Source organism: Saccoglossus kowalevskii, chromosome 8 (assembly GCF_978046115.1).
Source record: "Saccoglossus kowalevskii chromosome 8, keSacKowa6.1, whole genome shotgun sequence".
NCBI classification, from domain to species: domain Eukaryota; kingdom Metazoa; phylum Hemichordata; class Enteropneusta; family Harrimaniidae; genus Saccoglossus; species Saccoglossus kowalevskii.
The window spans coordinates 33,049,659-33,074,393 of NC_140648.1; the positions used below are offsets into that span (position 1 = coordinate 33,049,659).

The following is a 24,735-nucleotide window of genomic DNA, read 5'->3' on the forward strand; positions in this document are numbered from 1 at the left end:
CAATGTCAACATTTTAACAATGTATATTGTAAACATCGATATAGGTTCTACAATGAGCATGACAACCACTTACAAGGAAATTCAAAATAAATAGACATTGCATAGAATTAGTCTTTTTATTTATGAAACCAAACATAAAAAATCCACTGCTTAGAAATAAAATATATGAAATAGCTTTAATTTTGAGCAAGTACCACGAGGGCAATGGTCAAAACCATTTGTCATGCATTGTAACTCACTATCAAAAAATTGTGTTTTATTCTTGTAACAAAGCAATTTCCTTTTTTTTTTTTTACAAATTTCAGAATTCAAACAGGAGGTTTCTATAATTTGCAAATGGAATAACATTTGAAGACATTCAATTCATGCCACTTTGTACTGCATTTACCAATTGACTGGTTGGATTCAACTGCCATTGAAATTGGAATACATTTATAAAATAAATGAATGGATTTGCTGTGTTTGATAGCACTAGAAATATGCCGCAATCATAAACAATTTTTATATAGAAGAAGCCATGCATGACACAGTCTGTTAGTTATATAGTTTTGTTTATAGTAATATATTATTTGTCCATATTGAAAGTTATTACTCTAGAACAGCATTAATTAAAACAAAATGGCTACCGGTCAGCCATTTTGATCGTCAAACCAATACATCTGTATATCTATGACATGATGTATAATGAATATATAATATTTGAACATTAATCAAAGCATGTCAGAGATACATGTATGGCTCTCACTCAAATCACATTCATTAAAACAAAATGGCCACTAGTCAGCCTTTTTGAATCTTATCTGAAAAACAAAATGACATACATCAGGGACCCATGATGTCTAATGTATGTACCAAGTTTGAATGAAATCCATCAGTAAGCTAATGAGATCCAATTCCAGAATGACAGAAATGCTTGACTTTGATATTTCAACACAAAAATGGCCACCATTCAGCAATTTTGAATCAAATCGCCAAACCAATACATCTGTATATCTATGGAATGATGTTTAATGAATATTTCAAATTTGAACATAATCAGTCAAAGCATAGACCTTAGAAAGAGAGGGACAGGCAACTACATCATTTCTTTTGTTTTAACCTGGGTTATAATCCTCCAAATAATCTCACAATCCTATTAACGAATAAACAATCATCTGTTTATTTGTACTGTCGGCAGCACTCGTGAAAACGCGCGAGTTTCCCTGCGTGACTACTGAAGCGACGGTCATGTATATGCTAACTGTATGTTAATGGTTTTCCACTTAGTATCACACGTCTCCAAATAGTTTAGAAAATTCAGAATTTCGACTTTTTTTAAAGCAAGTAATCAAATTAAAATACCCAAATTATTTAGTAAACGCAATAATTTGAACAACGGATATTTTTATTTTTAGAAATTGGGCGAAAATACAGCGATCTAAAACAGACCAGGTCAGCCATTTCCAGTGTAAGCTGCTGACTTTCACGGTTTCAAACAGTTTAGAAAATTCGTAATTTCGACTTTTGTATAGCAAGTTATCAAAATAAAATACCCTAATTACTTCAAAAATAGCATGACTCAAGTAAAAAATGCAACAATTTGAACAATAGATGTTTTATTTTTGAGAAATCGGGTGAAAATAAAGCAATCAAAAAAAGATCGGGTCAGCCATTTTTGTTGTCGGACGATTGTCACACGTTGGAAAATTCAGAATTTCGACTTTTGTAACGAAAGTCATCAAATTAAAATACCCTAATTACTTCGAAAATTATACGACTCAAGTAAAAAATGCAATAATTTGAACAACAGATGTTTTATTTTTGACAAGTCGGGCGAAAATACGGCAATCTAAAATAAACCGGGTCAGCCATTTCCGGTGTAAGCTGCTGACTTTCACGGTTCTCTTTCTAAGGTCTATGGTCAAAGCATGTTAGAGATATGGCACTAGAACCACATTCAATAAAACAAAATGGCCATCAGTCGGCCATTTTAAATTTGATCTGAAAAACAAAATGGCATGCATCGTGGTCCCATAATGTCAATGTATGTGTAAATTTTGATCAAAATCCATCTGTGAACAACCAAGAAATGCTCGATTTTGACAATTTTTTCGTACAAAAATGGCTGCAATTTGGCCATCTTGAATCAGATCGTCAAACAAATTGATGTGTATATGTGTAATATTATGTATGATGTGTGAAGTTTGAAGTTTGAATGTAATCAGTTCAGACAAGTTTAAATCCAGTTCTATATAAAATATAAAAAAATACCATTAGCCTCTACTGAGTTAATAATCTGTATATTAAGTTTCTGTTACTTGTTAAAAAATACTATAAAGCCTCTTACTAAAACAATTAAGACTCTACTGAGTTATTGTGTACATTCAGTTTCTGTTACTCCCAGTGAAATACAAGAAAGCCTCACTCTGATACAAGATAGAATGCCCTCCACAGAGGTTATTTATACTTTACGTTACTGTTAATCTCAGTAAAATACCATTGAGCCTCTCTCTGATACAAAATAGGGCACCGTCTGTTAAGTATATATATATATATATATATATATATATATCAAGTTTGTTACGCTTCGTAACAATACCATAAAGGCTCACTCTGATACCAAACATGACACCCTCTAGCTACTGTAACTAGATACCATAAAGCCCCTTTCTCTAATACACGATAGTTAATCTGTATATATTAAGTTTCTGTTACTATAAAGCCTCTTACTAAAACAAAATAGGGCGCCCTCTACTGAGTTAAAATGTATATTAAGTTTCTTTTACTCTTGGTAAAATACCATAAAGCATCACTCGGATACAAGATAGGGCACCCTCTACTGAAGTGTATATAAAGATATTGTTATTCCTCACAGCACACAATAACACGCCATAAAACTACAAACGTTTGAAATGATAGATAATACGCGAAACATTGAACACAATTTTTAGAAGTGACATCAAGCTATTATCCAAATCAAGATTTAGTGACATCAAGCTATTATCCAAATCAAGATTTAGTGACATCAAGCTATTATCCAAATCAAGATTTAGTGACATCAAGCAATTATCCAAATCAAGATTTAGTGACATCAGGCTATTATCCAAATCAAGATTTAGTGACATCAAGCTATTATCTAAAGCAAGAGATTGTGACATCGAGCAATTATACAAATCATGATTTAGTGACATCAAGCAATTATACAAATCATGATTTAGTGACATCAAGCAATTATACAAATCATGATTTAGTGACATCAAGCAATTATACAAATCATGATTTAGTGACATCAAGCAATTATCCAAATCATGATTTAGTGACATCAAGCTATTATCTAAAGCAAGAGATTGTGACATCGAGCAATTATACAAATCATGATTTAGTGACATTAAGCAATTATCCAAATCATGATTTAGTGACATCAAGCTATTATCTAAAGCAAGAGATTGTGACATCGAGCAATTATACAAATCATGATTTAGTGACATCAAGCAATTATACAAATCATGATTTAGTGACATCAAGCAATTATACAAATCATGATTTAGTGACATCAAGCAATTATCCAAATCATGATTTAGTGACATCAAGCTATTATCTAAAGCAAGAGTTTGTGACATCAAGCAATTATACAAATCATGATTTAGTGACATCAAGCAATTATACAAATCATGATTTAGTGACATCAAGCAATTATCGAAATCATGATTTAGTGACATCAAGCAATTATCTAAAGCAAGAGATTGTGACATCGAGCAATTATACAAATCATGATTTAGTGACATCAAGCAATTATACAAATCATGATTTAGTGACATCAAGCAATTATACAAATCATGATTTAGTGACATCAAGCAATTATCCAAATCATGATTTAGTGACATCAAGCTATTATACAAATCATGATTTAGTGACATCAAGCTATTATCTAAAGCAAGAGATTGTGACATCGAGCAATTATACAAATCATGATTTAGTGACATCAAGCAATTATACAAATCATGATTTAGTGACATCAAGCAATTATACAAATCATGATTTAGTGACATCAAGCAATTATCCAAATCATGATTTAGTGACATCAAGCTATTATCTAAAGCAAGAGTTTGTGACATCAAGCAATTATCGAAATCATGATTTAGTTACATCAAGCTATTATCTATGTTACGTCAACAAATCAATTGGCAGATATAACTATATCTTCTTCGTAATACGCAATAAGAACCATGATAACAATGCCAAGAATGATTCCCATATTTTGTAGAATGAATGTAAGAACTGGTTTGTCACTTTGATAATGCAATATCTCTGGCATCTGAAAAATAAATTAAATAAGTATTATATAGTAAATAATTCGCTGGTTTCAAATTGTGCAATTTTGTTGATTAGTAAAATCCTCTGAATTATATCTATGTGAACATGTAGAAACAAGAGATCTCATTTGAAATGCTAAAAAAAACAAATGTAGTGTCATTGAAAAATAAAAAAACAAGCAGCATCTTGACTGAGATAGCTCCGCTTTTAGCAAAATGCACAAATCTAAGAGAGGTGTGCCCAAGGTACATATACACCAAGTATCAAAGCAATAAGGATTGTAGTTTTTAAGAAGGAGTCGAAAAAGTAAAAAGTTGACACGAACAACGGGCAATCACTCATATAATAAGCTCCGCTTGACAGCCGACAGCAGAGCTAAAAATAAATGAAATTGTGCATGATATGAACAAAACAAATTCATGGAAGAAAATGACTGATTCATGTGATACCTGTAGTTTGTTATGAAAGCCATGACAACACAATTCAAAGATTGCACTGAAAATATGTCATTGTTCACTTACCGTTAAAATCCTATTATAAACCGCATACCTAATAGTAACCGCACCCCCGATTTCGGCTTCAGTGTTAAAGAGTTCTCAACAAAAATTGAAAACATGAAAAGTACATATTACTAACCGCACCCCCAATTCAACAAGACCGTGACTGACTTTGTTTCAACCAGCTGGTACATTGTTCCTAATCCTATTCATTTGTTTCGACAACGTGCCTAAAAATATTCACACCTCTTTATTGTTCAGTAGTGTTAGGATGTCAAACACGCAGTGAAACTGCTTTTGTCTTCTGACAACTTATGAATACGTCCGCGTGTCGCAAATTTTCGACAATGAGCTGTTCTCACCGAAAAACTGTTAAATTCTTTTTCAAAGCTCAGTTTATCTTTTGAAAACAACTAATTTCTTGATTTAAAAAAAAAGTCATGTCGTTTTCCCATGGAAATCAAAGCCAAAAGATCACACAACATTATCGGTAAATCGCTTCCGGGTTTCTTTCACCATGAAATCGGTGACCTGTCATTAACATATTTAAATGAACTAAGGTAATTTGAACACGTGGGCACCATCCAGCATTTTGATTGGGTAATTAGCGACTTGACCTACCCGGTCAAGTAATGTCTCGTGTGCATTCAAACTACATAGCGGAAGTCGTATCGCTTCGATCGTTTAAATGTGACCAAAATAATTCGCTTACGGTGAAACTAAGTTGAATTTTACTTGCATTTGATAACAATTCAACGAGTTTATTTTTCGTGCGTTGTTATAATCACTACTGAGTAATAATCAACAATTTCAACAGTTTGAAAACAAGTAAGTTATTCACTTGTGAGCCGAAGCATGGCCAGATTGCGTTACCGTACCCACGGTACCGTACTTTTTTATTGCCGTACCATGATCATTTTCTACTAAGCAATGCATTAATGTTTGCTTTTATTTGAAACTCCTGTCAGAATATACTTTCCGTCACGAAGAAAATTTTAAAAATAAATGCATATTACATTAAATATACAGAGTATTTTTTTTTCATGTGAACATTTTTTTGGTGACGTGACGCTTATCACTCTTCCCTGACATCTAAATTGGAGTTAGCTTATATTCAAAAGATTGTACGGTGCATTGTTTGTTTTGTGCAAGTGACGTGGGAAAAAAATGACCACGCCCATTTAGTGATTGCAATATGTACCTAATATAAACCGCACCCCGAACTTGAGCTGTTGATCCCAATTTTTTATTTGATACATTGTAATATAAACCGCGGTTTATAATAGGATTTTAATGGTAATCATTAGAATATTCCAGCCAAGCTTGCTAGTCCTTCCTACTATACTGTCTCGGCTTTTAAACAAGTGAACATTATAGTAAAATATTACCGACTAGATCCAAGATCTGCTGTGATATCTTAGAGTTTTAATGTCACATGATCTATTCTGTGACCTTTGATTGGAGGTGATGGCACACGCCTGAACTTTGTTATCCGTGACCTCTGTGGGTACTTTCACTTACCAGATCTACTAGGGCTATGTAAAGGAATATTCCGGCTGTTATCGCAAATATCCACTGTCTTGCCGATTCATCAGCTCCGATTGAAAGACCAATGTACAAACCAATAAATGCACACATTGCAGAAAGGGAGTTACACAACAAAGCCATTTTGTAATTAAGACCACCATTCATTAGGATAGCAAAGTCACCTGAAATTAATATTAACAATACTAATTACACAAGTTGAACACATGAAATGAACATTAACTTTAATTTGTTATCATAAATATCCACCGATGGATCAGCCCCAATTGAAAGACCAATAAATGCATACATTGCAGAAAAGAAGGTAAACAACAAAGTCCACCATTCATCAGGAAAACAAAGACGCCTGAAATTAACATTAACCTTATTAATCTCACAAGTTGAACACCTGAATGATCATTAACATTATTAGTCACACAAATTGAACACCTGAAATTAACATTAACCTTATTAATCATACAAGTTGAACACCTGAATGATCATTATCATTATTAATCACACAAGTTGAACACCTGAAATTAAAATTATTAATCACACAAGTTGAACACCTGAATGATCATTATCATTATTAATCACACATGTTGAACACCTGAAATTAAAATTATTAATCACACAAGTTGAACACCTGAATGATCATTAACCTTATTAATCACACAAGTTGAACACCTGAAATTAATATTAACCTTATTAATCACACAAGTTGAACACCTGAAATTAACATTGACCTTATTAATCACACAAATTGAAAACCTAAACTCTAACTGTGTACAACAAATGTGCAATACAATATAAAACAAACATTATAAACCAGTTAGAACCTGACTCACCTAATTCATGAGGTAATTCATGGCAGAACACGGCTATAGATGTGGAAATACCGACAAATACGCCAGCAGAGAAGGCGGCACCGATAGCAAGTCCATCACTGATATTATGTAAGATATCACCAATTACCACCACAAATATAACAGAAGATACTAAAACAAAAGAATTAATTGTAAATAAAGTAATAAATAACTAGTTCAACCTTTTCACCATCACCAGACTTTCTTGCTCAAATTTTTCTGTACTTTTTTCATATATTAGTCTTCTAGTAATGAACCATAATTTTGGAACCAACATACAGTTCAAAATATTTGAGTATTTTTGTCTAGTGCAGACTATAAGTAGGACTATTTTGTGAATTTGTGGTGAAAAGTATATATGTCCATCAGTGAAATAATAAATTAATAATTTGGCGATCAAAAAAATCTATAAGAATCATAACATTATCAGGGTTCGTTGTTTCAAAATGGCTGACAAGAAAAATAAAATTGTCATTAATAAATTTTCATTAAAACTGTGAAATACTTTATTTTAGCTAGAATTAATTTTTGCTGAAAAGACTTTTGAAATGTTTTGTATGGAATTTATTTTCACTGATTTTTGATGAGTTGAATGTTAAATATAGGAAAAAAGGTATATTTCCTGGATTTTATTTTCTCTAAATCATAGGGAAATAGCAAAAAATTACAGTACAATGATGAAATAAAAATGATCACAAAATATGCAATACACAATACGCACATTATATTACATTATCATTTACATAGCACACACATTTATGGTGTAACAATTATTGTGATCTGGTGGGAAACAGCTTTTAATATTATTTTCATTGTTAAATGTTTTTGATTGGACATAAACTTTGGATGCATTAAAACAATTTCCACCTGGATGTATTTCTGCATCATGTGACCTAACAGGTAAAGTCTGTTTTTAACCAATCAGAATGCTGTGCCCTACTGTGTGACCTAACAGGTAAAATCTGTTTTTAACCAATCAGAATGCTGTGCCCTACTGTGTGACCTAACAGGTAAAATCTGTTTTTAACCAATCAGAATGCTGTGCCCTACTGACCAAATTTTTAGGGGGATCACCGAAAATTGGCGATAGCATTTTTTCATAGAATTACTGATGTTTATTGAAAAACAATCTGTTGGCATTGATTTTGGTATCTTGATTGTATTAACCCATGATAATGAAAGTAGGAAGAAAAGGATATATACATTATATATAAACCATCATTAGGCCAGGAAAAAAAACCCTCTGTTTCCTGTTTCATGGACGATTTTTTTTTTGAATACTGAGTTAAAATGGGGGAAATTTGAAACAAGTGCAAGCACTAGTGCATTTTGGAATGCTTTAGAAGGAAAAAAAACGTTCGAGGCACATGGTTCAAAATGATGCACACGTAAACGAGAAACAGAGATTTTTTTTTTTCTCAGCCTTACCTTGTTTCTTTTGTGGTTCATCTTCCTTGCTTTTCTGAATATCACCGTTGCTAGTGGCAGCCTCCTCTGGTGTCTACAAACATATATAACAATGATTTCAAACTGATAAAATGAGCAGAATAAGAAATTTACAACTTGACACAGTGTATCATCAGTTAAATGAATACACATGGTTTAATTTTGACACTTTTTTTTTTTTTTTACAAATTTCACCTTATATATATATATATGAAATGTAAATTATAATCTTTTGTAGCAGTGAAAACAAAATTCTACGACAGGAAGTGCTGTAACTTTCGAATATTGTGTTCAAAAAAACGTCAAATCGCGAAAATTTACCTGTTTACAGTTTCCAACCCACAAAATGACACACAAAATACGCACATAACCAATGTATGTATCAAGTTAAAATGCAATTCATACTTGACTGAGATCTGGTTTTGAAAAAAAATTTTTTTAGCCCAATATGGCCACCATTCAGCCAGCCTTGATTCAGATGTCAAATAGATCCCAAAATGTATCCCATGATGTATAATATGATGTATAATATGAAGTGATTTGTGGGGAACACATAAATTTTTAAACTTACCAAGTATTGCTTTGACTCTGATGGCTTTATCTGGTCTAGTGGTTTTGTTGTGTCAGCTTTCTTTGCATCTAATAGTGACACAGGTTTCTTTGTATGCGAGTGTCCATGTACGGAGTGTGGATGGTTGCCATGCTCCTCATCACATATATCCTACAGAGAGATAGATATAAGTCTTTTATATATACTGTAAATGCATTAATTATTCACTGGGTTTTAATTTCGCTGATAATAATCCACTAAATTAAATCTAACATGTAAAATAACGGATGCTAGTTAAGAAAACCACGCTCACATAATTGTAACTCGATGTTTTGTTTCCAGTAACAAAACTTTATCTTTAACTTTGATCAGGTTATATTAATTTTGGGCGTGGTTTTGTTGTTGTCATTTTTGTAGCTTGATATCCCTAACTTGAACAATTCAGCATGATTCAGTAATAAATACAATTTTGAGTAGTTTGAATGCTGTTTACAAAAACTGATTAAATTGAATGACACTTACATCAATCTTGTGTAATCTTGTCATATAGATAGTAGAAATCTTCTCAAAAAGAAACAATGCATACACCGATACCATAACAACCACACTTTTCCATATATGGTCAGTTCCTTCATTCTCACTTTCATGACTATTTGAGCCGTGGGAGGAGTGGGAGTGAAGACCATATGCCTGAAATAACAAGAAACAAACAAGAATGAAAACAAGTCATTGAAAAAGATACAGTCACTGTTGGTATTATCAACAATCCTTAACAAAGTCTTGCAATTGTTCCGTATATGCAAATTTTTCTAATTAATCGTTAACCAATTTGTATCCAAACTCATCAGATCTTGTGATTGTTCTATATGGAAATGTGATACATAATGGCTTGAACATGCAGAAACCCTAAAATATATAATTCATTACTCTACTGCTCAATAAACTTTTATAAAATTATATTTCATATTATATTGTTCTATATAGTATATGACTCTTAAGTTTCATGTGAATCTGAGCATTGGTTCTCGCAATACCAGTGAAACAAGAATTTCATTAATTTGCAAATTTCCTTAATTAATTGTTAATAGCATATGACTGCTAATTTTCATCTGATTCAAATTCTTGAGAAATCGCATTCATAACTCAAAATTGATGCATAAACAAACAGACGGCACTACGACATAGGCCCCTCTTTACTGTCAACATGGACTTAAAAATTAGAGACCGATTCTATGAGATGCAGCTACAAAAATTGAAACAACCATCATTGCACATAATACAGACAAGTATACAGGTATACAAGATCATGAATATTATTAACAGAATTTATCCCTCTTTATTCTCCTATTCCTTTTACCCTGCTACAAGAGGTCATTGCCAAAAAACTCACTAAAGTTGATCACTGTAAACTTGAAATATTTCCCATCAGTGCATCTTAAACTGAAATTCACCACCAGACAACATAATTACTCGAGAAAAATTTCAAATTTCATCACAGGCAAAAATAACATTAAAAGTTGTAATTTCAAATAGAAATATTTAGTTTTATTACCGTTTTATTTATTATTTAGTTTTATTTAGTTTTATATAGCGCCTCAATGAGTCACAATATCGACTATGTTATGGACAAACTGACAAGTTCCATTACTTTTTTTTTGTGGTAGTATTCACTTTTGTGACGTCATCTCTGGTTTGCAACTCCCTGCACAGATGTAACACTCTACGCTTACAATACAAGTCACTTAGTACCTATACCGAACATGTAAAATCTCCATGACGATGGATTTTCAACCATTAACTACTGCTCACCTGAGGCATAAGATGTATGAGAGCGTCGGCCGCCAGCGACCCAACACCGAGTGCTATAAAAAATTGCAAAACTTCTTTGTACACACGGTTATTTAGAAATGGAATAAATACTAAACCAAGAACAGCAAGTAGACTGATAATGAAGACAGATAATGTTCCATAACCATATTCTGTAAGCAAATAAAGACGGCAGATTTAGTCTACTGCAGAAAAAAAAAAATTTATTAAGCTGTCAGGGTCTGGCATATATTACTCCAGCAAAATAAAACATTCACTTTATTAGGTTGCACAAGACTGGCATATACATCACAAATGTGCATTAAAACATCATTTTTTTCTAGTCTGCCAAGGTCTAGCAAACATAAATACAAAATATAAAATTAACTTTAGTAGACCACCAAATTCTACATTTCCAATACCTTTATATTGGGTTTACTTACTTTGTGCTGTGGTGAGTTGTTGTTTCTCTTCCTCATAGTGGTGTACACAAGCATCTGACAAAACTTGTTGCAATAACGCAGGGCATATTGATATGAACTGAGACGCTGATATGCCAGTGTCATGGTCAATGTCATATATAGTCATCAAATCTTCCCCCGAATAACACTGCAAAGAATGAATACACAAATTTCTCACCCATATTATTATGCATTTTATGCATTCAAAAATTCCACCAAAATATTAAAATAAAGAAGAAGAAAAAACATAACCAAAATACCAGAAACAAATCTTTTATTTTTTTAGCCTCAAATCTCTGGTGGCCACGGTTCAAACAGAGCTTATTTATACATAAGAATAAGATGAAATTAATGATGATAATTATAGTCACCTCAGTAGTTCTTTTTTATGAAAGTCAGTTGGAAGACCGCCAGAACTGTACTGTACCAGTAGATTTGAAATATTTAAATTTGGGAAAAAAATACAGTAAAAATTAATAAAAAATTGATACTTACATCAAGTTCTTCAGCTTCATGATGATCATGATGATGATCTTCGATCACGGTAATGTCGTTCCCATGATGATAATGCTCTTCATCTGTGATGTGACGTTTGTGACGTGATGATCTAAACACCGGCATATCATCCATGAATCGTTTTTTACGATCGTGATCATGATCATCGTGATCGTCATGATCTTCATCAGTGTCCGGAGTCCCAATTCCAAGCTTTTCCAGAATCACCTCAAAATCTTGACAAAACAAAAGATGAAGGGTATTTGATTTACAATCTGTCTATAAAGAACAGTCAGTAGACTAAGCCAAAAAGTTCTTCATAGACAGGTGTTTTTTATAAAGAGTTGGCCTAATTTATTCATTTAATCATGAATAATAATTAGGGTGGGTATTTTAAGGGAGATCAAAAGCTAAACAAAAAGGCAAACCTACACATTGTACAATGAATAGGTCATTTTTAATGATAGTCACTTATTTTCATCTTGATATTACACAGCTTTACTTTTTTACTGTAAATTATATCATGTAAATTCACTGGAACCAAGTGATTCTGCCCATGGACTTATTTGAACCATGAGAACAATGCAACGATTGTTAACAATCAGCTGCATTGGTGTTCCAATTCTCAAGTCCCTTACACATATTCCATGACAGGCGGTAATCAGTCCAATCATTAGTATTGCTGATTGTACACTGTGACAAAATGTACGGGCAAAGTCGCTGTGTTTAAAAAAACAAACAAATAAGCAATATAAAAGGAGACGCATTGGTGATAAACAAAATTTACCAAACGTGAAACGATTGCTGCAACTCTCGGTGTTGAATCAGAAAGTCAAACGAAACAGAAATTAACCACGATGACAGTACATAGTTGTTTGTTGCAAGCAACAACGTGTAAAACTAACCAAACAAAATGACTTTTTCTCATTTTGATTATGTTGCAAATTTAACAATAGGTGTTGCCTATGCACAAGCCAGATTAGCATAATTTAGAACAATCAACAACAAAAACATGGCAGCCAAAATTGATCAGAATTTGCAACCCCACAATAAAAACTAATGTTTTATTATTTTTTTGGATATTTCATATCAAAACATCTTTCATTATTATATCTCTCATCTGGTCATATTTTAACCTTCTCACCACCAGTTCCCTCTTTTCATCACAAAATTTTCCTTTTTAAGTTTGTTAAGTAAAAATTGATCAAAATAATGAAGAAAATGATTCAATTCCATTAAATTCAAATACATTATTGTCGCAGGCCATCATGTTGTAATTGCCAGTTGCAGGACAAGCGTTTTTTACTAAAATTGGCATTTACATTATTTCCAGAGTGTACTAAATGGCCAAATAGACCGATTTAAATTGCATATCACCAAGTACAGTGTCAAATATTAGTTTAAGCCTTTGAATGCAGGTGAGAAGACGTACAGTACAGATAACTTTTTGGCTTGCAGTCTCGCAGTGTGTGAAAATCTTGGAGGGCAGTCAAGTAATTTTTTTCAGTGAGAATAAAAAAAAAATGCGAATCTTGCAGGTGTGAGGGAATCAGATAATATTTTGTGTCTGGCCTAATGGTGCAAACGTGATATATGCAAACTTACTGTTTTCATCAATGGTTCCATTAATTCCATAACGTTGATATAAGTCATCCAGGAAAGAATCTGGTTCCGGTAATTCCGATGTCCCAATACAGTGTCCTTGTAACAGACTCCATATGATTAATGTTGACAAGCTTTCTACCTCGTGCCAGTCTGTCACTTCAGTCACTCCAATATTATATAGCAAGGAATCAGCGTCAAAACACTACAAAATACAGACCCGCCAGAAAGTATTTATGCACATGTCGTTTTCGTAATCAAAAATAACAGTTCTGGGTAACATTACATTTTGTCTTTAAAATATACTGAATTTAAGACAGACTAGTGCATTTTAGTAAAAATAAAATGATTGATTTGTGTTTAGTTTTTATGCACATAGACGTTTTTTCAGTGAGCAAAAACCCATATGGTTATGTGCTCTATGGGAGCGTGCTCATTTGAATTTCATTAAAATTTTGCACCATAAAATATGTGGAACAGTCGTGTCCTTTCTCATGCGAATTTGAATCGATTGAAAAATTGTAATTATTTCAAAATGTGCTTCTGGGCAGAAATACCTGTCAGTTGTTGTTCATGAATATTCCTACCAAGGTCATTATCAGATGCTTAATTTGGTATTTACAAATATTGAGACATGCCGAAAGTTAGGATTGTGGCAGAGTTGCTAAAACGAACCTAAACTACATCCTTGACACATTACAGCAGGGTGGCAATTTGCTAAGCAACACATCGACTGGACTCCGGCGCAGAGGGCTCAAGTTATCTGGTTAGATGAATCAAAATTTACAATGTTTTGTAGCTATGGAGGATTATTTGTATGTCGTAGACCAGGTGGAGAGTATGAGATGAAGTGTAATAAACCTACGATAAAATTTTGTGGTGGAAATGTCTTGGTGATTGAGGAGGTATTTTCGGCTACCAGCTTACGATCGCAAGTCCATGTACATACGACCATGAATTGATGGCAATATTTGGATATCCTGCAAAACTCACTGTTTCGTTCAGAATGTCGTTTTTATTCAATCTTGCACAACAATTGCAATTTTTTATTTTTATTGTGTGTAAGAACCCACATTTTATTCGATATAAATATATTTATTCAAACCATTATTGAGTTTATTTTGTTGAATAATATTGTAGGTAGTAACTGCATGCAGTGTGGTGCATAGATAATTTATAGAGGGTCTGTACGATACCACATTATAGCATTTCCAATATCTATGGTCTGTAGAAAACCTCTCACTGACCACTGTAAGCACCATAATAATAACTTTCGATTAGGTATGCTGTAAAATATTTCTGCTAGGAATTTTTAATTATTATTATTATTATACATCTGTCACCGTAACACCATAAGTTACAGCATGCCGTAATTTTGCAGTATTGAACTGGGTATTTTCATCATACCTTTAGGAAACACGAATCCCAAATACGGAACGATTATGCACGTAAGTGTCCTCAAATAATGAGAGGACATACATGGCTGCCCCCAGGGTTTGACCGGTACCCACACAAAGATGTTCACTAAATCTGTTCTAAACGTTTTGGATTTTGACATTTCCATGATGTATGTATATATAATAATAAGGTTATTATTAGGATACTGCAAAGTAATAATAATAATCTTTATTGATAATTGTATCCTTAATTGAGGTATTGTTCGTGATACAATAAAGTTAAAATGAAAAAAAAACACAAAAAAAGCAAATAAGTTTTATTTTTTTTACGAGGCAGCTGATAATTTAGATTTAATGACATTTTCTCTCATTAAGAAGTCTTGGTATACAAATTTGTCTAAATTAATAAACATGTTTTTGTCTTTTGTTTTAAGTAGTACTAGTTTTTCTTTTTTGTTTCGATTGGTCGGTGCTGCAAGAAATTTGTTTAGGCTGTCTTGTCTTAATGCATCATAGTGTGAACATATTAGGAGGAAGTATGCACTCAGACTCACACACCTGTGAGATTCATTTACCCAGTTCCATTACGTCTTGGCATTGTTCCAATTAAAACATAAGTCTGTGAAATTTCGTCTGAGAAAAGCGTAGGAGTGTTGAAAATACACAAAAAGTAGGAATTATTCAAGTTACATAAAAAAAAAAAAATATGTGCATCAGTAACCCAACAGGAGTAATGTTACTACCTAGTTAACCAAGGTACATCTGAGAAATGGTAAACAAATAAAAACAGGTTACAAAAATTAATAAATATGTGGATGTCTTGTCAAAACAATTGTTGGCTGTTAATTTGATAGTAGCTGACTAGTACACTGCTAAGATATTTGATTGCATACTTTGTGTAGCCATGGTATTTTTATGATTCATGTGGGGTTAATGGCCTTATAAATAAATCATGGCGCTGAACTCAATGTCCAAATTGTCCGATTATTAATTGCATTGCAAGTTTTATGGAGCTCCTGACGTCCACTTTAGATAAATATTATAGGGCAGCAGTCGTCGTGCCGCGTCCTGTTCGATATGGGACTTATTAGCGACGTATACAACGCGTGTAAAATACATTGTTTATTTACGTGAAATTAGAACACGCGCTGCGGGGCGACTACCGCGCTTTATTTATCAAGAAAAATGTTGCAGCCTCCCTCAATTAATTCCTTCAAATCTAGTTTATGGGTCAACCATTTAAAAAGGATAGAAAGTTAGTTGAGAAACAAATTCAAGCAAGAAAGAAGAAAAAATGCACACCAGGTATGCAGGAAAAACATTGCTATTCAAAACATCACCTCATTGAGTTTAGTGAAAGGACAACTCTAAGTCACGTCATGGAAGGCAAATGGTCACGCCCACTCAAAGCTCGTTTGATGACGCAGGTAAATTCTTTATGAATACATAATGAAACAGGAACAAAGAAAACATGGCGGCTACCGCGCTGAACTTTCCTTGTTAAAGTATAAAATAAAAAATGGAACAAAAGCTAGATATTTTTTACACTGCCTTACCTGCACTGAACTATCCGATTTATAGTATACGCTGATATTGTGCAGAATACCGACCAGCTCCTCTTCGTTTATACCGTTTTCCACCGAGTTGTTGAGTAGTTGACCCCAGTACCGCTGGGCGAGTTTTGCACTCGGATCGCTCGAGTCTTTGCACACGGACTCGATGTTAGCAAACTTATAAACCAATACGACGAAGGCATTACGCAGGTCTTCATCGCTCAAACTCGAACTTGTTCCCAACGATGCGGTAAAATTGTCTGCCTTGAAACACTGGAAAAAGCAGAAATTTCGTATTTGCGTTAGTGTTTGTAACAAAAGACGCCATTTTTGTTACTGTTAGTACGATGTCTTTAATTCACGACGATAGAGGAGTTTGAGTCGACTACGGAAACTTGGGTGCTAGTTACCGTCGGCGAATTTCTTCAAATTTGCGAATGTTTCCAAGATAAGTCAATAAGAGAAACAACATGGATTATAAATTATGTGGAGACTCGGTTTAAAAAAACAAAAAAACAGCAACGACAGGTACAGTCCCAACCCGGATACACTGAGAATATCGCAATCATGGCGCAACAAATCAGTTTTCAGGATTTGAGAACTGAGAATGTGATATTTTCGCAGACTTCCCCGCCATACAAAATATCGGTAAAGTTACAGTCCTTTTATAGAGGTAAAGTACGCATTATTAGGTCGATTTTAGGCGTAATTTGGTTACCTGCTCGCAAAACTGGAGCAATCGTACGTGTCTTTCTTACCTGCGTACACTGCGTCATACTTTCGAATGGGCAATCGAACTTCGCCACGAGGGTATCCAACATTAAGTCAACCAATTCGAAACTAATCGTTCTATTTACACCATTTTCCTGGCGTATCCTCCGCTCCAAGTCGTCCAGGTACGAAACGATTCCGTCAAAGACATCATCGGCGTCGTACGGCTGTCCGTCATGGTGTTCGTCATCATGCGGTATCGGCGTTGTTTCGCCGAATGCAGCTGTGAAATGAGAGGAATTCACCCAAATGGCAACGAGGAAAATGTAAAAAAACAACCGGGCCATAATAACAATTGAGAAAAGATCGATTGCCAATGTCGGGGAAATTTCAATTATGATCTAACGGTGACCAACTGCCAAATAGTAATGAAAGCGGAAAGTGAAGGGTCACGTGGTTTCAGGGAGAACCATTGCAAAAATAGGGGTAATCGTTAAAATCGTTTACTTTTTGGAAAATATTGTTTTTTCTCCACTTGAAATATTTTTTGAGTTAGATATTCTTTCTAATGTTGTATTATTATATTTTTTCTGTGCGTGTTAATCTATTTTTACCCCAAGACAATTGGTTCCTGCGTTATCGCCATCGCTAACACACTTGTAAAAAATGGTCTGGGGTAATATACATTTTTTCATTGTCCAAAGTCCTTGAGCTGAATAATATTATTTTACATAAATATTTTATTTCAGTGAAATTAATAAATTTATGAAAAGAATTATAACTTGTGATACTTAATCAAACATCTCTGATTAAATCTACTAACTCTGAAAAGTGATGTTATCTGAAGTATTCCAAGCGTCAACCAAACGTTTTATCGTAACACCATATTACTACTTTAGGGTTCGGACAGTTACTTCGGCCTTTTCGGTGGATCAGTAGGTGTGGTTACTCTGTTTTTGATTTTGCAAATAAGGGGGTCACCGAGAAGAGACTTGAATGGGATCTTGGCATGATGTCACCATACAATACTATGTGCGTTGCAAACCTCAAGTGATGTACCTCTGCTATTACCTATATTGCCTATACATTTGTTGATGAAAAACAAGTTATAGGCTAAATTTTTTGGGATTGAAGTTGCCAAATAATTAACAGATTATGCAGATTGAACCCCAATTATACTGTTAAGTTTTAAACACATCCCAAGTGCATGTGCTGCTGATATTAGATTATTTTATTTAAAGTCTGAAGTAACCATTGTATACGATATTTACTGGATTTATCCAATTATAACAGGAGACGGAAAGACAACACATCAATTAGTACAAAGAGCAGTTTTTGTTCAGCAAATCAAAAAAGTTAAATTTGCGAAAATGCTGATATATAAATTAAAATAAATGATGAAAAAATAAATATTTGTTTTTTTACTTTTAAATATGCAAATTTTGATCCGTAAAATGCAAAAATCAAACACAAATTTATGCAAAAATCAAAGTTACTTTTGTTTTCATAAGCACAGACTGTGCTTCGGGTGTAAAGCATTTCTGGTCTATAAGATATACATTTTGTAATCATTTTTCGGGGTCAGAATGTTTTAAAATATAATGATGGGGTGGGTCAGCCACTTTTTTTTTTATTTGATAGGGGTGGGTCAACAGATTAACAGCTGGCAAAATAGAATCTGCCGACCCCCCAGGCCGAAGTAACTGACCAATCCCTTACTGTAACTTGAGGCCATTTTGCCTTTGGTTAAAGCGAAGGGGTCGTCATTTGCGCAAGGTCGAGAATCGAGTCCCAAGCGACGATGACAAAACACGCTAACAACGCAAAAGCTCATGGGTAGACGGTTGTTTGTAAACAACGAAGCGCTAAATATGGCCTTCTGCCCCAAGCGCGGGGGGGGGGGGCACTCTATATTAAAACCTTACACCATGTGCGTTTTTGCTATAAATGCTATAATGCTATAAAAAAACACCCCCTATTCCAGACATATATTGAGAAAATCCTACCCCTATTGCGAGCATTCACTGCCGTTTTTTTGCATTCAAGTCAGTGCCGGTGGAGCGTAATCAACTCATGTTGGTGTCATTTGTTGTTGACATGATTGTGAATATGATCATTTATTTTATAGTTTAAAACACAATGTACACGACTTTGCCAGGATTCTTATTCCATCAGATATCATTACGCAATTTTATGTTCAGCTCCAAGTGACTTTGGCATGAATACAGGGTAAAAAACCCAGAAAAAAAGTGGGAGCTGGATGCAAATGAGACCGAGGCGCGAAAGAAGTCTCGGAAGTGTGGATGACTCTGGCGAATGACTTTCTGTATGCGGCTTATTGTAATCGACGAAACGAAATGAACAAAACGGGATAACACACATAATAAAAATTAAACTGTAATCAGTGAAAATGGGTTTTATACGCACAATATTTACAAAATATTTGCCGGAAATAATAATATTTTATACGTATATGGCTCGCTTCGCTAATTACAGATAATCAAAAATCTGTAATCAGCGAATACACGTACAATATTAACAGCAGTCGGTTGAAACTTAACCAGTATATTCCGTGACCTTTCAGTAGTGTATATATAACAACATAAAACATATTCAAAAATCTGTAATCAGCGAAACAATGGTCTGACACGTACAGTAACAATTGTCGGTCAAAACTTGACCAGCATATTTACCTTTCAGTCGTGTATCAATGAAACATTTGCTGAAAATAACGTGATTTTATGATTAGTGATTGGCTCGTTTCGCTAATTATAGATAATTGTTTTATGAAGTTTTATACACGACTGAAAGTTAAAAATACTGGTCAAGTTTCGTCCGATATTTGTGATTATTGTATCTGTAATTTAATAAGACCCTGTTTTCGATTATCTGTAATTAGCGAAACGAACCATTTACTGATTATATTGTTATTATCGGCAAATGTTTTATTTCGTTATATACTTTTACTGAAAGGTGAATATACTGGTCAAGTTTCGTCGACAGTTGTGAATATTGTACGTGTCAGAGTGTATATAATAACATAAAACATTTGCCGAAAATAACGGGATTAAAATTACTAATTAAAATCCCGTTATTTTCGGCAAATGTTTTATGTTATTGTATACACTACTGAAAGCTAAATATACTGGTCAAGATTCCACCGACAGTTGTAAATTTTGTGCGTGTAAGAACCTTGTTTCGCTAATTACAGATTTGTGATTATCTGTAATTAGCGAAACAAGCCATATACGTATTAAATATTATTATTTTCGGCAAATATTTTGTAAATATTGAGCATATAAAACCCATATTTACTGAATACAGTTCATTTTTTATTATGTGTGTTATTCTGTTTCGTTTCGTTTCTTCGATTACAATAAGCCTTCTCCGTATGCTTGTGTTGGAAATGCCGGGTAGATCCCAGTGGGAAAGTTCGGGCGGACGTTTGCGGCCTAGTCGGGGCTATGGGTCCGCCAATTCGGGGCCAAGGGCGTTGTATGAGAATGGTTGTTGCGAGAGAGGGCCTACTGCGGGCGCATCAACCCTGTGAGTTTATTTCTGGGGGCCTATTGCAGACATTAGCATTTTAAAGGGGCCTATTTGCCTCCCGCGCGGGCTCGCTCTGGAAGGTGAAAAACACCCCGCTTTCCCGCTAAATTTGGAACGCACATGGGGTAGTAACAACATATAGAGTGAACCCCCGGGGAGACTACTCCCCCGCTTTAACAAAATAATGAGTAATAATATTCGAAACATGTACATTGTTTTATTGGGCGACTTTATCTCAGTTGCTAAGGGGATATCATGGCTGCAATAGACAAATCAATTCAAATCATTCTTTTCATACATTTTTTGATTTTTGGCAAAAATAAAATTTCCTTCTGTTCGCAGTATTCTCGGGCGGAAATCCGGGCATTTTCACCGCATAACCATCACAGTGAAAACTCTCAGAAAACGGTACTTTGGGATGATAGCTGAGACTCCTCTGAACAGTGTAACAAGATTACCCCTGCGTGTGTAACGTATATAAATTTGATTGTTCAGGATTACTTCAAAGTTGAGTTCCTGTTGTTTTCTCGAATTTTCATCGGCTCTTCGCTCGGCCACAGTCCCTCAACACCGGGACTGTGGCTCGGCGTTCCGCGTTCATGTAGTCCCATCTTTATGTTAAGCAGTGCCGTATTTATGTTATGTAGTCATGTATTTATGCCATGTAGTTGTGTATATTACGCAGTCCAATTTTAGTGTTATGCAGTCTTGTATTCATGTTATGCAATCCCATCCTATGTTGGAACTGCATAACATAAAGGTGGGACTGCATAACATGAAGGTGGGACTATATAACATAAAGATGGAACTGCATAACATAAAGATGGGACTGCATAACATGAATATGGGACTACATAACATAAAGATGCAACTACATAACATAAAGACGGGACTATATAACATAACGATGGAACTACATAACATGAATACGTGACTATATAACATGAATACGTGACTACATAACATGAATACGTGACTACATAATATAAAGGTGGGACTATATAACATAAAGGTGGGACTACATAACATAAAGACGGGACTATATAACATAAAGATAGGACTACATAACATAAAGGTGGGACTACATAACATAAAGGTGGGACAATATAACATAAAGGTGGGACAATATAACATAAAGACGGGACTATATAACATAAAGGTGGGACTACATAACATAAAGATAGGACTACATAACATAAAGGTGGGTCAATATAACATAAAGACGGGACTACATAACATGAATACGTGACTACATAACATAAAGGTGGGACTACATAACATAAAGGTGGGACTGCATAACATAATGACGGGACTACATAACGTAAAGGTGGGACTATATAACATAAAGATAAGACTACATAACATAATGACGGGACTATATAACATAAAGTTAGGACTACATAACATAAATGTGAGACTATATAACATAAAGGTGGGAGTACATAACGTAAAGACGGGACTATATAACATAAAGGTGGGACTACATACATAAAGGTGAGACTATATAACATAAAGGTGGGACTACATAACATAAAGGTGGGACTACATAACATAAAGGTGGGACTATATAACAGAAAGACGGGACTACATAACATAAAGGTGAGACTACATAACATAAAGGTGGGACTACATACATAAAGGTGAGACTATATAACATAAAGGTGGGACTACATAACATAAAGGTGGGACTACATAACATAAAGGTGAGACTATATAACAGAAAGACGGGACTACATAACATAAAGGTGAGACTACATAACATAAAGACGGGACTACATACATAAAGGTGAGACTATATAACATAAAGGTGGGACTACATAACATAAAGGTGGGACTATATAACAGAAAGACGGGACTACATAACATAAAGGTGAGACTATATAACATAAAGGTGGGACTACATAACGTAAAGACGGGACTATATAACATAAAGGTGGGACTACATACATAAAGGTGAGACTATATAACATAAAGGTGGGACTACATAACATAAAGGTGGGACTACATAACATAAAGGTGGGACTATATAACAGAAAGACGGGACTACATAACATAAAGGTGAGACTATATAACATAAAGGTGGGACTACATAATATGAATACGTGACTACATAACATAAAGGTGGGACTATATAACATAAAGGTGAGACTACATAACACAAATACAGGACTGCATAACATGACAGAACATCACATAAGACAGTTACAGCGTTCCATATTATCTATACTATATGCAACTAAAGAGCGGCCATTTTGGAACATTCCAGCATTGTGAACTATTTTAAAACGCATTTTTCATCGATATTTGATGCCTTTTTTTTTGAAAAAATCGATGACCCTATATTTTTTCAGAATTTTGAACATTACAGTAACCCGACCCCTTACTGGGTTTCTGAGTATTTTTAATGATAGCAAACTAACCCAAGTGGGCATTATTTTTTTACTCCGCCCGGAAATCAATTATCCAGGGTACTTAACTAAAATTAATCTTGATAGTACTATTACTATCTGATAAATAAGCATGTTTCTTTCAAGCATCGACAATAGTATACTATATTCTGTTTATACTGAGTATATAAACAGGTAATAGCGATGTATACAAACATTTGAATTACAAATGTACTCACACGAGAGAAATGAAAAGACTCACATTGACATTTTATTTGCCTCTAAACTCGAGAGTTTACATATAATGAACTATATAAATTGTCCAGCATATTAAAACCTCTGAACAAATAATCAAAGTCATTCACTGCCAAGTCAGCTAGCTACAATCAAACAACCACCAACCCAACTTACTGAACCAACCAACATCGTGTTGTGCCCTTTAAAAAAATATAAATTTTAAAATGTTAAATAAATATAAATTGATAGCTTGTGGAATAACTACATGTTATGAGATAAGCATATAATACGTGAATATGTAATGATTTCAATTATTGACGAATACAAGGATGACATGTCTTTTTAAGATCACTTGGTTAATTAAATAATTGAAATGCTGGAAACGGTTTCAATATTTCAGATATTCTGTAGCTTCCATGTCAAATAAAGTAAATTAAGTGACGTTAGTTGGTGGTTTGTGTCATACCGGCTTTTAATGAAATGCGGAGCGACTTTACTCTAATGGAATGAATATATCGCTTGGCTATTTATGTAATTGAAATGTTCAAAACGATTATATAATACATGGTATTACATCAATTTTGAAGCTCCCATGTCGAATAAAATAAATACAGTGACGATAGTGGGTGGTTTGAGTCATACAGGCATGTAAGGGAATAAACTTCTGTATATTCATTGATCGGGTGTCAGGTAACTGTTTTACAATTTAGGTAGCAAATTTGATAGGTATCTTGCCAAACTACACTTCATGCGCATGTGCCACACCGGTAACTCTGTGACGTCATGAAATGACTTGTTTTGCTATTACTTGCACACTAGCTGACGGTAACATATTGTTACACATACTAATAGTTTTCATTTTGTATGATTATGAAATATTTGCTCAAATGTATGCCAAGCACGCTGTATGTTATCGCCTTGAAACAATACAAACTATCGGTAGAGGATTGACGTTTGTGTCCTTCCCTGTATTGATTTTCTTCTTCGGAAATTCATAATTGCCAGCAGAGTTGTTAATGGTCTATCCTTAAAGAGCGCTGATCAACGCGCTGCGCATGTGCGACATTTTTGTTGATAAACATTCATTTTCCCACAGTCCAATGCTCTTCTAATGGAAATCATGTAGAAGCTTGCAATTATTACCGCCGGTTACACCTTCGATACCTTCCAATCATCAGAAAAATACTTAATTAAAGCTTGGAATCGTCTCAGTTTGTACTCGTTGATTTGCAGTCAAAGTCGCCATGTTTGTTTATATGAGACACATATATCTCGCGCATGCGTGGCGCGACGACTACCGCGCTTTAAATATACAGACTAAACGAATAGTTTATACTCGTACATTGCTCTATATAATCATA

General features: G+C 34.2%; 1 protein-coding gene across 1 annotated transcript; it reads right to left on the bottom strand.

Annotated features, from left to right (window-relative positions):
• Positions 1-102: 102 nt before the first annotated feature.
• Positions 103-17,548, bottom strand: LOC100367064 (metal cation symporter ZIP14-like). The gene is made up of 12 exons (XM_085502846.1): positions 17,249-17,548; positions 16,494-16,763; positions 13,544-13,745; positions 11,939-12,174; positions 11,426-11,591; positions 10,986-11,155; positions 9,699-9,866; positions 9,198-9,347; positions 8,609-8,681; positions 7,163-7,312; positions 6,312-6,499; positions 103-4,294 (listed from the first exon to the last, which is right to left on the bottom strand). Exons 1-12 carry the CDS (start codon positions 17,546-17,548, stop codon positions 4,157-4,159), a joined length of 2,211 nt encoding a protein of 736 aa, XP_085358972.1. The 3' UTR covers positions 103-4,156.
• Positions 17,549-24,735: the final 7,187 nt, after the last annotated feature.

Coding starts and splice junctions, on each gene's coding strand:
- LOC100367064 (XM_085502846.1), bottom strand. CDS start 17,548: ATGGCCCGGTTGTTTTTTTACATTTTCCTCGTTGCCATTTGGGTGAAT. Junction 13,746..16,493: donor AATCGGATAGTTCAGTGCAG/GTAAGGCAGTGT, acceptor TGTATTTTGTAG/TGTTTTGACGCTGATTCCTT. Junction 11,156..11,425: donor ACAACTCACCACAGCACAAA/GTAAGTAAACCC, acceptor ATTTGCTTACAG/AATATGGTTATGGAACATTA.